Consider the following 17,855-nt stretch of genomic DNA (forward strand, 5'->3'; position numbering starts at 1 on the left):
GTGTCCGATTGGAACCATGTCTAATTGGGACCGCTGTGTGTCCGCTTGGAATTGTCGTGTGTCCAATTGGAAAACTCTGCGGTGTTCGATTGGTTTTGTGCGCATCTTGACCCTTCCTCAATCCATTCATTATAAAATCGTATACATCATTGCAGAACGTAATTTCAATTGCTATAGACGTACAAATAAAGGATTTTGTTTATTTCTACCTTGATTAGTCATTCTCTGAAATATACTTTATAAACAAATAATGCTTTGAACACCGTGTGATATTGCACATAATTTTGTTTGCATTTTTCTCATTATTTTATCATTAATTCCTCGAGTAATTAATAATTGTTAATAACATTAACATTATCACACGAAATAAAAAATCACACAATATCAAAAATGCATCTTGTTATTATGTAGTAAAATAAATTAAAAGTAATACAAAGGCCGAAAACGAACAAAAATATGAATTTTGTAATATGCAATAAACATACTATAATGTACAAGAAAAAAATTGCAATGCTAGTTTCGACTACAGTCTTCTTTAAATGCATATACATTCAATTAAATTAGTATATGTGATTAAAATCGATCAATAAAACATAGTAAAACAAATATAAAAATATGTTGCGAAGGCTAATGTAAAACGGAAACAAATGTGCGCAAATGAAAAAAAAATAACTTTTACATTGCCAACAACACACGGTATTCTTAAATGATCTTTTCAACATGCGTTGGATGTAAAACTAAAATGTTTAACGTACAAAGATATAGGAAATAAATATGAATTTGTTAGGCTATTCTCTTTTGCGAACACAGTTGAAGTGGAAATTACGCAAGTATTTTTTGTACTTTTTTGTAACCATATTATTGTATCTCAATAATTTTTCGCATTTTCTACTTGACTTTGGTACTCTTCGTTATCCGGGTTCGTCTCGCAGTTATTACCGTTATTTGGTATTCTCGCTTCGTTGTACCTATAATGTAACAAAAATACATAAGAAGTGTGTTCCTTAATTACAAAATAGCAGGATTGGGTAAATGAATATTTTTTTAACTAATTTAAGTTAAAGTTAATTTATAAAATTAATTTAGTTATGTTAAAAGTTACATGAACAAAAAACTAAATAGTTAAAAGTTACGTTAAGATTAAATTAACTTAAATCAAAAGTTAATTTTGAAAAACGTTACTCATATTAAATTAAAAAATTTTTAAAGTTACATTATTCCAAATAATTATAATACCAAATTTAATATTTTATTTGTAAATTAAGTTTATGTAGAATAATAAAGAAATATTATTTTTATATGGACTGAAATATTGTATAAATAAATGTTTAACTTTAAAAATAGTTTGTGTTTCCAAAATAATTATTTCAAGTTAAAATTGAAATCGTTTAAAATGAACAGGACTGTCCCGATTGCGCACATAAACTATTGGGCACGAGAGTATTTCCCAATTGGACACGGACCCGATCAGACACGGTCTCGATCGGACACGGATTCAATTGGATACAGTTATGATCGGACACACATCGTTTCAATAGGACACGGAGTCTATTGCGCACGGACCCAATTGCACACGGTTGAAAACCGCATGATTGGTCGGTACGGGATCGACTGTGACGGGGTAGGTGTGTATATTCTAGCGGTTTCCAATCGTGTGCAATCGGGTCCATGAGCAATAGGCTCCGTGTTCGATTGAAACGATGTGTGTCCGATCATTACTGTGTCCAATTGAATCCGTGTCCGATTGGCACCGTGTCCGATCGGGTTCGTGTGCAGTAGGGTCTGTGTCCGATTGGGAAATGCTCTCGTGTCCGCTAGATTATGTGCGCAATCGGTCCTCACTCACCCAACTGTGCAAAACGGTACATAAGTGAATCGGATTATACGAATTGAATACAAATAGAATGAGAGAATTATTCATGTACTTCCGTTCAGTCTTGTTTATAACATGTCTATCTGCTGAATTTTATATATCACATTTTTATTGAATTTTTATTACAACGTGTAGTAATAATAAAATTCAGTCAAATATAATTAACATAAATATAAAAATATATAAATTATTATTTATTGAATAACACACTTTTTAGTTTATATTTTGATGTTTTATTCTTCTGTCATTCAAAATTTGTTGTTAGATGGCGTTTAGCAAGGGTTTGGCAAGCATTTATAAAAAATTTGATAACGCGCATGATCGCTATAGCAGACTACCACATAGTGTCACAAGATACATAAAATAAAATACCGCTAAAATGTATTCTATTTTGTAAAAAAAAATGTACTACATTGAATGTATCTCATTGTCAGTTGCGAATTTATAAGACGGGCATGTGTCCGATGGATATCGCACGAGAATGCGTACCTCGTGAAGTCGCCCTTGCAAAGCCGCCAAGGCAGCAAATCGATCTTGTCGTGCAGCAGCTCCGAAATGTCCGGGCTGACGATATACGGTGTGCCGGCACCGGAACCGCGAGTCAGTAGTTTTCTTTTCTCATCATAGCAACAATGTTGCACGCTGGCGCTCTCGCTTTCCTGAGACGGTAGAGTCTGCACGCAGTAAACGGCGCCTGGTTTGTAAATCGCGAGCCGGTCCTTCTCGTGACTCACGTCGCGCCACCGAAAGTTCCTCTGCCGCTTCTCGTCCCAAATCTCATTGTTGTAGAAGATGTCGTTCGGATACATGCAGGGACACGCTGGCAAATTGGCGACAGATCCTGCGGACGCACAAACGTTGGATGTTGTTCACGTGAGAAGCGGAAAAAGTTTTACACAAATTTAAAAACATGCTACAAAAATCTGCAATAAAATGCCAGAATTGAAACACTTTTATCAATTTTAGTAATTAAATACATATTGTTAAGAAAAAAATAAATATTTTTACGAAAAAAATTAATAATTTCTACAAATTTCTATTGTTAGTTGAACTTTGTACTTATTCATAGAAATCTTTTTTTAGAGTAAGCTATTTAGAAATGTGTAAAACATTGTAGTTCGTTGTAGTTTCACTGAGAAATTCATAGAAATCGCAGAAACGACGTACTACAAAAACACAAACATTTATAAACTTTAAAAAAGTGTACCAATTCCAGTAATTTTACGTAGATTTTTGTAGCATTTTTTTAATTTATGTAGAATTTTGTAGAATATTTTCCGCCAAGAATATTCTCGTGAAATTCATTCGCTCGATTGTGAAGTATCATTTTTACCCGGAAAAGCTTTCTCGATCTTCTCCCAGTTGTCCAGCCATTTTTGACAACGATCTACATCGTCGAAGCTGCTCACATTGTCGATGACACTCGAGTTCGTTATGTCGGGATCGTCCGTTCTGGAATCGTTCTCCAGCGCTTCGATCAATTTCACCAGAAGCGACTCCAATCCTCCGCGACTGTCCTGAACCAGATAGTCGTGGTATGCGTCGCCTTTCGTTGTGCTTCTCGATTTCGCATTCGACCTCGAACGAGAGCGATGTGTCGGACGATTGTTACGCCTGGGCGGAGGATAAGCACTCCTCCTGCTTTTGTAATCGTCCTCTTCACTTGATGAAACAGGCGTCATCAAAATTTTATCGTGCAACACTCTCGTGCAATCTGCCGTACTCTCGACATCCCGCGCCGTCACGGAATCTTGTTGAACCTGAGATGCAAGTGAAAAACAATCTAGAAGCTCGAATGATCGAGAAAATAAATTTTATGAACAACGAATTTATCAAACGGCAAATAACCCGTCGTCTTGTAGTGTTTCTTTTTTTTGCATTTTTTATATTGAGATATTTAGGCCGATATTCGTAATCGTAAATAATTTTCATTTTTAAAAGAAAAAAAGATGAATGAATGAATCTGTAATTAATTATGTGCGCTTTCAATCAAAAGATTGAAAATTATTTACAATTATGAATACCAGCCTTTAAAGCCTCCATGGTGCAACTAAAATATATTTTTTTGAGACATTAAACTTTGCATGAAATTCGAATGATCTTAAGGCGCGCGACACTTTTCATTCTTTAATTACGACATATTAGAGAATGTGGAATCCTAGAAACATTTTCAAAAAAAAGGGAAATAGAAATAATTGCTCTTCATTCTGTACATTTATTTTTCGCTGCATTTCTTGATATTTTTCAACATTAATTGTGGACAGAATCAAGTTCTATTCGTTTCAGATAAAAAGATGCAATTGGTCGAAATAAGTGGCTCGGATCCCGGAGACTCCACAGTTGATGATTAAAATAAAGTAGTAAAAAAGCAAGCTTCAAAGAAGCTTAAAATAATATAAAAATAGGCAGAATAAAATTTACTAAAATGTCTTTATATCCCAGATATAAAGAACTCGATAAACGAGGATAAAGATTAATGCATTAAAGAATTGCGTCTGTATATATGTATATATGTAAGTTTTCGTAAAAACGATTTTCGTCCAAGATATCGTATCATCGATGCGACTCGCACAATTCCACAATCGCGTTCATCTCGAGCCACATCATAAATGCAATCGGGAATTGCGTATTAGGCCTCGCGCGTATCAAGAGGCGATCTGTCAAAACGGTGAGATCGATGACCGGCGTGACTGGGCGCGATACGTAAAAGGCTGACACGGTCGCAGCGACATCAAAGGACGCCGGCATTTAATGCGTGGATAAGAAGAACGCGGAGGCGCGGTGAGAAGAAGAGGGACGTCGATCACCGGGAACGAAGGGGAGCAGAGCGTCTTGCTTCTTAGAAACGGCACGCCGCAAGATCGTTTCCCTTCAATGGCGTAGCCGCCTGCCGGTAGCGAAACGGATTTTCGAATGCACCGAGCGAAAATTACGTGAGGAAGGACGAACGGGGTAGTTAAGTGAGGATCAAGCGCGAGTTCTTGCTACGGATACTCTCGGAGATCGACGAATGTTTGAGTCCTTATACAAGAATTTTCAAAGCATTCAGTCGTACGAAAATTCGATTTGCAAGCGTCACTTGCGAAACTGAGAATTAATTAAATCTCTATGTTATTTAATATTAAATAATATTTCTCAAATATAGAGTACAAAATATAAAATGGTTGTATGTCCACGCCTGATAATATTATATAAAGAAACAATCTTATTTATTTTAATATTTTTAATTATCGGGAAAATTATAAAATTTATGAAATTTTATATATAATAATTCATATTAATTGTTGACCCAATGATATTCGTAGAACATAATTTTCCACAAGATGTTGAAGTAATATACCACGAATATTATGTAAAAACAGATGTAACATTAACATAGTATTCTCATGATTAAAAACATTGAAGAATATTTTTTGAAATATTATTTTAATTTTTAATAATATTTATGTAATAGTCTAGAAATATTGTATGCAATGGATAAATCTTATTTTACAGACATGAGTATTTCGTGTTCAATCAATTTCTATCCATGGAAATTCGCAAAATTTCAAAGGCAATTAAATTATGCTGCATATTATTTTTTTCTTTTAAAATAAAATACAGACACTTATTTTAGAAACTTTAAAGTGTGCTCAAAAACCTTTCGAGATTTTTTAAAGCACTTGAAACGAATGAAAGTAGTCGGACTCGAAGATACTCATGTTTGTAAAGATAAGGTGCCGTTTTTCATATTGTATTGCAAGGAATCTTCATATCTCGAAAGACTTGCAAGCGCTTCGAAAGTCTTCCTTTCGAAGTGTCCGGTTTGAGATTCTTGAAAATAACACTGTTACCTCTGCATAAGATAAAAAGCGGATTGAAGTAAGATAAAAGTACATTTCCGAAGTACTTGAGACTTTTAATGCAGAGATTTCGAGATATTTCACGCTTTTCAAAATTTTATAATTTTAAATGGCACTCGAAACGGTTCAAGGTTAGCATTATGTTTCCGAGGTACTACCAGAGTCTCGAGTTCGAGAGTGTTTATCCTCAGGTATAAAGTTTCACAGGAACTTCCTACGCCTCATCTTCAAAACGGTTGACCGATGAAGATTTTGTTAAAGAGAACGAACGCCGAAGGTGGGAAATTTCGAAACTTTCAAGATCCTTTTTCTGAAATACCTCGAGTATTAATCCCTTTATAACTAATTCTTGCGATTCGATATGAACGACCCGTTCTTTTCTTCAAAAAACTAAGAGTATCGTAATTATAGTTATAACATTTATGTACAATTTTTTTTTAATAAACAAACATGTAAATATTTTCTAGAGATGTTAAAGTAAAAATTATTTAAGAATTTGTTTATATTTATAAAAATAATAAAAATTAAGTGTCGCGTGTGGAGATGGTACCGAAAAACAGCGTGTGTGCGAAGGGTCAATAAAAGTTTTAATATAAGAGAAAAAGTGCCGCCGATCGTCAAGTGTACAAGAAGAAGAGAATATTAAATTAGAATTGATAATAGGAAGATGAAATGATCAGTAATATTTAAGGATCTTACTAGAAAAAGAACAACAGTATCAAATATTACTGTCAAATTAAAATTAATATGATTTCTCTAACAATCATTGTTCATATATAAGTAAGAAATTATATTCTTGCTTATATAAAAAATAATAATAATCTTCTTTAAAAAATTTGATAATTTCAAATTTCAGTAAGATATTTTATTTTAATATTATAATACATAGTCCTTTAAAAAAAACACAATATGATTACCTTGATAATAATATATTTTTAAAAATTCTCACTTTTTGTTTGAAGCTATTTCCTGTATGATCCTTTTTCCTCTTAATATATGAAAATCTTTATTGAATAATGAGAACGTATTTTTCTTGATGAAGCTATACAAAATTTCTTCATATAAATAAATTATGTCTGTTTAACGCTATGCAATTTGTTTTCAATATCTAACATTTCGCAAGTGAGGATATTTGCAAAACGAAAATATTCTTTTCTTCTATGCACGCAATGTTGACCCAGAAAGATCATTTCGCTTTAAGAATGCGGGATCGTGCACCGCAGGCTTGATCACCTGTAGAAGTTTAATTTCTTCCTCAATCTGCAGATTGAATTCGCGATTTTATGTTCGGTGCGTCGGATAGAACATCAGACTTGAACATCGTTGAAACTGAAGGCGAGTGTTAACTGTAAGCGAGTTAACTTTCTAAAGAGAAGAGTTAACTTGTCGCTTGGCTACTTACTTCATCGTCGCCGCGCGTGGCCACGAAAATCGCCGCGAAAAGTGCCGCGATGCAAATGACGAGCGGCACTTTTGCTCTCATCTTGTCGCTCCGGGCTCCGATCTCGACGGGACGGCGGCGTACCACTTCTCACAATCAGCTGTAATGCCCGACGTTTCGAACATAACTAGCGTGCCGCACACAATCGATATCCGGATACGCAGTAAATCTTTGTCGCCATCAGGACGTGATCTCCCGTGACGTGGTCTCCCGCGTTCCCTTTTCTTTTTTTCTTTTTTTTTTTTTTTGTTCTCGTCGTCGCTCGTCCGCTGACGTTTCTCGAAGAAAAATAAATTGGCGTCCGATTTGTGTTTACCCAATTGTATTCCGTGCGTGCGGAGGCGGGTAATGAGAGCCGTCGACGCGACGTGGGTAACGCGCCGCGGGGAAGCGAGGCCGACCGATGACGCGTGATGTAAGACGGACGATAGGCAAAAGAACGAAAGAACGAGGAGCCGGAGGGTTCGGGAAGATTCCGAACGGGGGGAAAGGTGGGCGCACACGCGGGGCACACCGTTCAAAGACCGCCTTACCGCCTAAGCGCATAGTTGTGAACAACAACCGGTGAAGTCTGTCCCACTGTAACAGCCGGCGTTAGACAGAGGGAAAGATGGAAAGAGGAGGGAAATGGAGGAGAAGAGAGACAGAGCTGCCTGGCCTGGCAGCTAGCCCTGGGTGACACCACGGGACACCATCGTCCCCGTCGTCGTTGGGCGCTATGACGTACGGTCGGCTGCCTCGCAACCCTTAATTATGGACGTGGAGCCGCCGGAACTCCTGCCACTTATTTCGCAATTTTGTCCATTCACGTTTCCTTTCTTCTAGAAAAAACTTGAAATAAAACCTGATTCCGTGCGCACACAATTAATGGTCAAGCGTACAACGTGGTGTAGCGCACGCTTGCGACGTAAATTTCAAGATTGCGTCTACGTGGATTATTTACGCATTGTTTACGTTGCGTTTATAGAAATTTCGTTTTCTTGTTAACAATTCGAGCAATGTGATTTTAAATTGAATACCAGAGTATTAAAAAAGTAATTAAATTATATAATTTTTAATATATCTGGCTTAGGATAAAATAAAAATATTCAATATTAAAAATTAAAAAATGAAATATAATTTTCACTATGTCTGATAAAATCAAGATGTCCTATGGTCCATTAATTAACACAGATGTCACGTAAAATATAAATTACATAGTTTGTAAAAAATTCCAGCAATATGAATTATTATAAACTAAATAGTATAAAAAAATTAAATTATAATAAATATATAATAATTAAGTTTTAAAATTAATATTTCTGGCTTCAATATTGATAAACTAAAACATATAAATTGAAAAAATGGAATCTAATTTTCTAATGTAAATATTTCATTATGTCTGTGTCTCAATAATTTACCTGTCGGTGAAACTTTCTTTTTCCAACGGAGAAAGGAATTTATAGCTTAAAATCCTTTGTTTAAAATGCGGTCCTGACAAAATCCAAGTCCGACGGACTAAATATTTTTTTTTTTTTTTTAACGCCGATTCAAACGATAGGAGAGTTTCAGGATTTATTTGCGAGATCGCGAAGACTTGATGAATTTCCGTACGTCATCGTTATCGTTGTCTTGGAACTCTTCCGCAACCGTCCGAAATGTTCCCAAAATTGTCCCATAATGAAATTCCTTATATGGCTCTTGGGGATGCATGTGTATACACGTGTATATTTTGCGTGGTCGCGCGCGTATTACGAGAATTTAAATACAACAGTGGAATGCGGCGAAACGCGTTCCGGTTATTTTTAGCCGGGCCGATTCGAAAATACACCCACCGCGAATTAAATATAGCCGAGGGAATGTGCATACGCGTACGCGGAATGCAGCGTGGCGCGCGGCGGCACGCGAGCGATCTCGGGTGTCACGCAAAACGATATGCAAATTCGCGCGTCGCCCGCTGCCCCGAGGCGAGCGCATCGTGGATCGGTGTAGAACAGATAAGATAGAACATAGAGATTTATTCGATGTTTCTGTACTTCTCGAAATAATTTTATATTTGAACGTAATATAAAATATATTGAGCAAAAATATGGAAAAGAGGGAATTGTGGAATTACCAGGGTGAATAATAACTAGTTAAAAAGTTTATAACTTTTAATCTAACTTGGTTAATTTCAAATAATTTAATTTTTAACTTTAATTAGTTATCTTTAAAACATATTTTAATTTATTTTTTTTCCAAGTGAAAAATTTATCTACGTAAAAGGAAAAAAATATTAAAAGAAAAAACTTATTTCTACATAAAAAAAACAAGATTTCTTTGTTATTTCATGTATATTTAATTTATAAATAAAATATTTAAAATTTGTTTGATGATCCATAGTATAATTATTCTAAATAATCTTTAGAAAATTGCAACTTTCTAATTTAATATAAATAATGTTTTTCAAAATTAAATATTAATTTAACTAATGTTAATTTAATCTTGACGTAAATAAATTAATTATATATTTTCTAAATGCATATTGATGAGCTAAAATAATAATTTCTTTTTTCCTTTAGTTTTTTATTGAAACAAATGAAGCGTGAAGTAAATGTACGGAATTACGCCACTTTAAACAAAGACTACTTTTGACAAGTTATTTTAGAAAAAATAATAAATAATTTTAAGTAAGACTATCAATTTTATCCAAAGTTACTATTATAAATAAGTGAAAACGTAAATTATAAAATATAATATAATATAATAAATATAATATAATATAATAAAATATAATATAATAAAAATTAAAAATATTTTTATGTACAAAAAAATTAAATATGAACTGCAAATGTCCTGAATTATGCCAGCTTATTCTAATTTACGCCATTAATATGTACCAAATGATGCCACCCTATCTGTGTATTAGCCACCCCTATTATATTTTATAAAAACTCTACAATTATATGATTCTTTACTATTTCATTATTTTTGGAACATATTGCTGGTGCAAAACTAACATTTCGTATTACAATTTAAAATTATTTTATTTTATCATTTTACAGGTTACGTTGTTGTAATAACAATTTAAAAATGAATTTAGCCATTGACAGCAGTTAAAAGTGACAGATCCTTGACATGGGTTTTTGGGAGCGACTTTTCACAAAAAAATCACATTATAATGCTTTTACTTACTTTAACTTTGATGGAGCCATTTGATACACTTTGATGGCTACTTTCCGATAATGTTTAGATGCTTTTAATCAGCTGTGTTTTATCATGGACAAAGAAAAATAAATTACGGCGGCGTCCTTCGGGTCAGTGGCGTAATTCTGTTCCGTATAAATTTACCTTATCATCCCGTGGTTTATGCTCCCACGCGTCTTTACAGATACGAGGGGTGGCATGGATGAATATAAAATTAAAAGACTGAATAATGAGACCTCTCCCCCCCCCCTCTCCTCGTTACACTGGCTCGTGTACTAAAAACGAAGGAGGTCACTGTTCACGTGGGGAGAACGAAAACAAGCCGAGAAACGAAGTGACATTTCGTCGAGCGAGATCGCCCGCAATTTTGTTCAATTTCGCAAAATTGCGCGATTTCACCGTGCGGGGACAATTATTCAATGGAGATCACGGCGTCTTATATTTCGCTCTCTCAAGCTCGCGAGGTCGCGGGCGAGGCGCACGGTTACGACGTAATAAAAATCCCGTGCGATTTACCGTTGCTGGAATGCTGGAACACTGGAAAGAAGCGCGTATTTTTCGTCAAAAGAAAAAAAGAAAAAATATTCTTAATCCTCCACGTGGCTTGAAAATGATATATAATGTTATGACCGCTTTTCGGCTGAGCTTGAGAAGCTGGCCGAAGGAAGGTCGATCGATTTGATAAAAGAAGCGCGGCCGGCTTTTGTTCTGTTCTGGGACGCGGAACTGTCAAGGAATATTTCGAATAATTCCGCCAGGATTTATTTGTATAAAGTCATTAGATTAAAATTAGTATTCCTTTTTATAAAAGAGTGTTCTTTCCTTTCGCATCGTGAAAACGAGTGTCTTTGCGCGAGAGAACTGTGTGCACTCGCTTCCTCGAGTACAACAATATTTTTCATATAATTTTTTCAATCCCAATAATTTAATCAATTGATTTACTTGGTTGTATAATAAAATGAGCGCGGAACCTGAATTCGCAGAGGATCAAAGCATCGTCCGTTTTATATCGGGCGCGCGAGTAGGATCGGGAGAGATATATAAACAAGCGGCTTGTCGCATCGAGTTATGACGAGACGATCGAGCGAGGGGGGAGCCCGATAGAGTAGCAATCTTTCGCATTCCACACGGCTGCAATTGATTCTGCAATTCCAGCGGCGCCGTGCCTGTCTCGCGTCAATGCGGTCGCCGTTATTGTCATCCGGCTCTTGTTCGAGGATCTCTCATCGTTAGTCAAAGAAAGAATCGCGTAAAGGGATAACAGCAATGTGCCCATCAAGTTCCGTTTAATCCCGCGGTCATTGGACCTCTCTTTTTGAGAGATTGGGACGTTTGGGACGGAGGAATCGGGGTTGGCAGTGGCCAATAATTCGAGTCACAATGTAGCTTAAGTATCATTTATTTCTTGTTTTTTTTTGCTCTCTCTTGCCTATAAATAAATTTGCGGGATGCGTCGCCGTTTATATATATATGTACACACACACGCACACACACGCACGCACACGCACACACACGCGCACACACGCGCACACGCACGCACACGCACACACACACACACACACACATACTGCTGAATGTCGTCCTACGCGTTTACGATTGTATCAATAATTTAATGGCACTACGACCTAACAATACACTAATACGGATACACGTCGTTATCATTATATACGTTAATTCTATACGTGGTACATACTACTATGCGCGCACTTGGGAATGTTCTTATGTACGAAGTAGCTGCGTATGGCTTGTCGATCGTCACGTTCTCTCTAAATTGGAATCAGTTGTTTTTATCAGTTGTTATGATTCATAGTCCTATAACTGTGATCATCAGTGGTCCAGTTTTTATTGAGGCATTAATTCATTTCTAACGCAACGTAGAACCAAAATTAAGTCAATAGAAACGCATTAGATTGCGTTTTTATTTTCACGATTACCCACTGATTGTTACAATAAATCAAAAATTATAATTTTGAGGATAAGGCGTTGCCTGCACAGCTATGGCCATATTGTAACACATAGGGGTAAATAATTTCGCGACAGTTTCTTTTATTACAGAAAAGGATTAATCGAACACGCGAATCATTCTCTATTTACCTTTTTCACGTTTCTCCCTTTCCCGCCCTCTAGACATCGCCATTTCCTTCACGCAGCGTTTAATCACGGCCGACACGCGTCTCCTCGCGGCGTATCGCAATCAGGTTTCGCTCCTAACGACACCCGCAACGGTCCGCGATCATATCCTTGTACATCTTGAGCACGACGTTCTCGTTGTCGTCGAAGAAGAGGATGCTGGTGCTGAGCAACTTGGTCGGCACGCAGCACGGCCTCTTAACGTCCTTGGTCATCTTGTGCATGATCGCCTGTATCGTCGCGTGATTCGTCGGCCGCTGATCCTGGCTGAGGGGCGGCTCGCACACGCCCTTGCACTGGTACGCGGAGTAGCCGGCCGGGGCGATTATGAAGGACGACAGCCCGATGTCGCGGAAGTCCACGTAGAGCTCGTGCCTCGTGCACTCGGTCGCGTTCCCCGGCTGCTCCGTCTGCTCGCTCGCCGACCGTGCCGGTCGACGACGCTGCCCCATCGCCGATCTATCTCGCGCCACTTGTCCCAATCGCTCGCGGAGCATCGCTCTCTCGTAGATGTCCATCGACGTGAGGATCCGCCCGATCCGCGAGCGATTCCTCGACACTATGCTGTCGCACCGGCGGCACCCGCGTCCCCCGGAGGACGTTGCATCGCGGCGACGGCGCCTCGTCGCTTCTAGAGGATCTCCGTAACGTAAAGTCTCGTCCCGATCCTCCTCCTCTTCCCTGCGTCTTCTCTTTTGCCGCTGGAAGAGTTCCGATTCGCGTCTGCTCACCAACGAAACCTTCTCGGGCTGACCGCCGACTTCCTGTTGTCTCTTGCGCCTCCTGTAATGCTCGGCGCCATTGTAACCGTTCTCTAGATCAATTTCCTCGTTTTCCGAATCTTTTTCATACGCAGGATCCGTCCCATGGCTGCTCTTGTCGTCGTCCTGATTTCCATATTCGTAATATCGCGGTGCGTCTACTGGCTTTCCACTGAATAGGAAATCATTACTGTCATCATCAAAGAGCACCAGTATCGGCTGCTTGCTGTGATGATAATTGTTTCGACGAGAAAACTCTATCGGCACCTCATCCTCAAACATATTCTGAACTGTCACTAGCAAGCCTAAATTCGGCTCGCCGCTTATCCATCCGAGAACGGCTTGTTTCACGTTGAATATCTGTACAACAAACGTCACCGTTAAAATATCTGACGCGATATTTTTATGAATAACATTGTTTTTTTTTCTTTACGAGTTACTGAATTTGTCAAATTTTTTGTTGAATAAAAATTGGTGATTTAAAATATTTTTTTTTGAATTGATTCTTTGATACGCATAATTTGATAGATTATCGAATAGGAAAAGTCGTATTTCTATAATAAAAGGAAGCTGGCTAATAATGAGAGAGACTTTATTAAACTTTCGGCAAACAATTTGACGATTTTTAAGAATATAACGATTAAAGGTAAAACGTTCTTAAGAATGTATCGGACGTACAGTCCTTGCAAAGTCAATAAAATTTGGAAACGTGTTTAATATTAATACTTGAAATTTTCTGTATACATATGAAAGTTGTGTAAATAAGATTATATTTATTTTTATTTAATAACATATTTTTATAGTTTATTTATTCTATTTGTTATTAAAAATTAAATTATTTTTTGCAACACAAAAATCTTAAATTTTCTGTGTAAATGCTTTAAGTATTCATGATGATTTAAACAAAGTTTTATTGTGATGCGACTGTTTGTGTAATTATTTGGTAAATAAATCAATTTTGTTTATCCTACAAAATTGACTCCGCATTGCAATGAAACTTTACATAAACCATCTTGAATATTTAAAGTACTTAAATAAAAAAAATTAGATTTTTTCATTATTTCGTTATATTACATTTTCATCAGAGCACATATGCTTTTTATTGAAATAATTTTTTATCCAAATAAAAAATTGCCACCAAATTTTTTCCACTACTTCCAAATGCAATATAGAGTCACTGCACTAGTCAATGAACAAATAAGAAATTGGACCAGTCAAGGAACAAACGTAAAATAACTTAATACAATAACATTTTTCAATAAAAAAATTACATTTTAATAAAATCTCCATGAAAATTAGATTTTAACAATATCAATTAATTTTGCAGTTTATTATTTTAAAGTCTTATTATTTTAATAGTTTTTCTAAACAGTCATTTATTGGCGACTGTTCAGCGACTGGTGCAACGACCCTACAGCAATCTATAATTTTTTCATAATTTTCTTAATGCTTTAAGAAATGTCCTATACATCCTTAGACCACTTCGAAAAAAGTTATCATAAATGTTGAGGAAATTATCCTTGTGCAGAAGAAGGCAAGTATTAATTAATGTTTAATCATTAAACGCTCACCTGCCAACCGGAAGCGTGCGCGCCGACGTAACGGACGTTCAGCAATCTGTGAAGATTCGGCACGTCGAGGCTGCGATTATCCAGGACTTGATACACTCTTATCTGCGCGCATATCAAGATCAATACGTTAACGCGGCTGTTCCGCAATGTCGCTTGAGAATCGCGTGCATTATTAAAGATTGACGCTGACCGTGCCAGGCACTTACCCGATAATAGGGACTTGTGGACAGCGGTAGACGCACGTTCCTCGGCGGCGTTTTCTTCCGGTAGAGATGTAGCTCAGCCTCCAATACGGATTCGTTTATCTCCAGCCCCGAGACGTTGAAGAAGTAGAAGTGCGACAGGAAAGGGTCTGACATACGAAACAAAAAGGGGAAGAGGGTTTAGTCTCGTCCGACACGGCGGATTCCGCGAGTGCCGTGTTCGTACGGAAAAAATTACCTCTCTCGACGAAGCTGCGGACGACCCTGGCGTTGTAAGGATTTTGGCCTCGCGTGGCCCCGCTGGGATCGGCGATGGTGTGATACAGCTCCATCATGAATTGCGGCGGTACCTTACGTTGAGCCAGATTCTCGTTCTGATTCCGAATACCGAGGATCTGCAATGCCGTTCGCTGTTTTATCGTTTTGGTGCGAAATTCAGGGTGAAATCGCGTGAAATTTTTTAATATTTTGGGTTGTCATTCCGGGCCAAAACTACGTTTGCTACGTGAAGATTTATTAAAGTTTCACGTCCCCGCGAGAAACGATTTCGGAATATTGGTGATCCCGTTGCCTTAAATCCCGATGTTTGGCCACGTCGAAAGTAAATTTGTTATGTTCCAGTGAATATTTCGAAGAGTTATTCACTTGCGAATAGAATAATTTCTATTTTTGTGATTTCTATTTTTTTTTATAAATTTGAAATAATTTCGTACGGTTCCAAGTGATTTCATGTTTAACTATATGATTTCAATTTGGTTTTTTTAAAGACGATGTCGAAGTGATTTCTGATTTCAAATGTGTGCTTGACTGATCTCGTAAGTGAGCATTGCAGTCCCTTGAAATATTTATTTTAATATCATTTCCTTGATTAATGCAAATAAAAAAAAATACTCAACTGATTTAAAAAAAAAATATTTCCCAAGTTTAAAAATAAGTTATTTTACACTGGCCAATATTTATTTAAATCGAGGAAACGATGTTAAAATACGTATATCTACTTGAACATAAAAAAAAGACTTTTTCTCAGTGTATCATGTGCGACTCGACATGCTCGCGTTAAATATACTTATATCGCGACGCGAGATTGTCATTGTCACCTCTTGAATCTTCTGTAGGGCCTCCTCTCGTCGGGGCACTAGGTCGTTCTCGTTCGTCGGTTGAACGAAGGACAGCTCTTCGAGTTCTTGCTCGAAGCCATCCCTGTCCTCGAGCTGGAGATCCAACTTCGGGTGAGCTTCGTTAACGTCGCAGAGAAACGACAGCGAGAACAGCAGCAGCACTAGGAAGCGGCCCGGCGCGCTTCTCGTCATCATCGTCATGGATATCCGTCACGTGTATCGCGAGAATAGATTGATAAATAGATAGAGCGTTTATTGGCGTTCTAGAGCAAGCCCTCTAAGAACGAACAGTTGACAATCAATCAACAAAAACAGAAAATAAAACAAGATAGCGCTAGATAGTAAAAACTAGTACGAATAAACGGAATAATCGTATAAAAAAGAAAAACAAAGGAAAAGTAACAGAAAGAATAATACGAAAGTAATACAAAGTGCAAATGGTACGGAAAAATAATAGCGTAAAAGAACAACGATTCACAGAACGATAGCAGAGGAGAAAGAGAAGAGAGGTCCACTCGCGATTTCCGTTGCCCGACTTCCGTTTCCTCGATCCACTTTCAAACCCCGGGAAGTCACACGTGAAAATCAGTCGGCACCGTCGTCGCCGTCGCCGTCGTCGTCGGCTTACCCTCTCATCGCGATTGAGAAGGAATCACAAGTACGTCACCTTATCAGCGCGCATAAGGAATTAAGACAGACTGGGACAGAAGTGTCTACCGCGCGCGGAGGAGATTTTGCCGAACCGAACGAGATGCTAAGTGGTATATGGGATGTCTTGGCCGCGAGGAGTCACCTTTATGCTACACCGTTGCCTCCCCCGCAACTCGTTCGCCCCCCGCGGCACATTGGCTCTCTTCTCGCTTCTCCCTCGCCGTCGTCGTCGTCGTAGTTGTCGGGAGTTGGACGGAGGATCCCTTGGCTCTCGTCCCGCGGCACGATCTTTGCAATGTTTGCATCTTTATCGATATATGCCTCGTTCTCTTTAACTGGCTCGTACTCGCTCGTAAAAATACGCAAATCGAATTTGATCGCGTATAAATGAAATGTCGAAATGTCGAAAACAACTCGAAGGCCGCTCGAATATTATTATTTCGAATAGGGAAAGTTTCCTTACATTTTTCCAGCGTCCGAAAGTGCTTCGTCGACAAAGCGGCAAAAAAATCGAACGCTCTAATGGCGAAAGATATTCTCGTGGAGGAGTTTCATGGGCTTCATGGGTCTTTCTCGGGTTGGAAGGGTCGAAAAGATCGATTTTATTTTTTTAATTGAATTTTTTTAAATAGCAAATTAACGACTGGTAAGAAAATTACATCTGGATTATATGCATATGTTGTACAATTAATTCCCCTAAGATTTGTAAGGCGCGCGATTAACGATCGCACTTTTTTTGCGATGACCGATCAACCGGTCGAGATCGATAAGAGAAGCGAGACTTTAAAAAGACCGAGAGATACGAAGTTGCGCTCCGGCGATGACACTGCGTGGCTATTAAAAACGGAGAGCGGCGCTTCCTAAATTCCCGCGGATTCGTAAGTGCCGAGTTATGTGATGATTCGTCACGCGGCGAATATTTAGGCGAATTTGACGTCGGCGATTTATTTATCGCGCTCTAACGAGGTGACTCGCGAGGGCCGATTATTTATTACGGTGAATTTTTCTCGCCCGACGGCTTTATTTTCGTACGGTTTTTGTTTTTCTAATTCGAGGCCTTGCCCAATCCCGAAGCCGGGATCTCGATCGCGCGCTGCATT

At 37.9% G+C, this 17,855-nt stretch overlaps 2 protein-coding genes across 2 annotated transcripts; both read right to left on the reverse strand.

The window, feature by feature from the left end:
* Window positions 1-422: 422 nt before the first annotated feature.
* LOC105197456 (isthmin-1) lies at window positions 423-7,702 on the reverse strand. Its single transcript, XM_011163821.3, has 4 exons — window positions 7,118-7,702; window positions 3,207-3,633; window positions 2,363-2,714; window positions 423-968 (listed from the first exon to the last, which is right to left on the reverse strand). The coding sequence occupies exons 1-4, from the start codon at window positions 7,196-7,198 to the stop codon at window positions 869-871; spliced, it is 960 nt and encodes a 319-aa protein (XP_011162123.1). The 5' UTR covers window positions 7,199-7,702; the 3' UTR covers window positions 423-868.
* Window positions 7,703-11,815: 4,113 nt separating this feature from the next.
* On the reverse strand, window positions 11,816-17,247 carry LOC105197457 (bone morphogenetic protein 2). Its single transcript, XM_039458248.1, has 5 exons — window positions 16,084-17,247; window positions 15,225-15,381; window positions 14,990-15,135; window positions 14,784-14,885; window positions 11,816-13,572 (listed from the first exon to the last, which is right to left on the reverse strand). The coding sequence occupies exons 1-5, from the start codon at window positions 16,303-16,305 to the stop codon at window positions 12,529-12,531; spliced, it is 1,671 nt and encodes a 556-aa protein (XP_039314182.1). The 5' UTR covers window positions 16,306-17,247; the 3' UTR covers window positions 11,816-12,528.
* Window positions 17,248-17,855: the final 608 nt, after the last annotated feature.

The sequence above is a fragment of the Solenopsis invicta genome, chromosome 2 (assembly GCF_016802725.1).
Source record: "Solenopsis invicta isolate M01_SB chromosome 2, UNIL_Sinv_3.0, whole genome shotgun sequence".
Taxonomy (NCBI): Eukaryota; Metazoa; Arthropoda; class Insecta; order Hymenoptera; family Formicidae; genus Solenopsis; species Solenopsis invicta.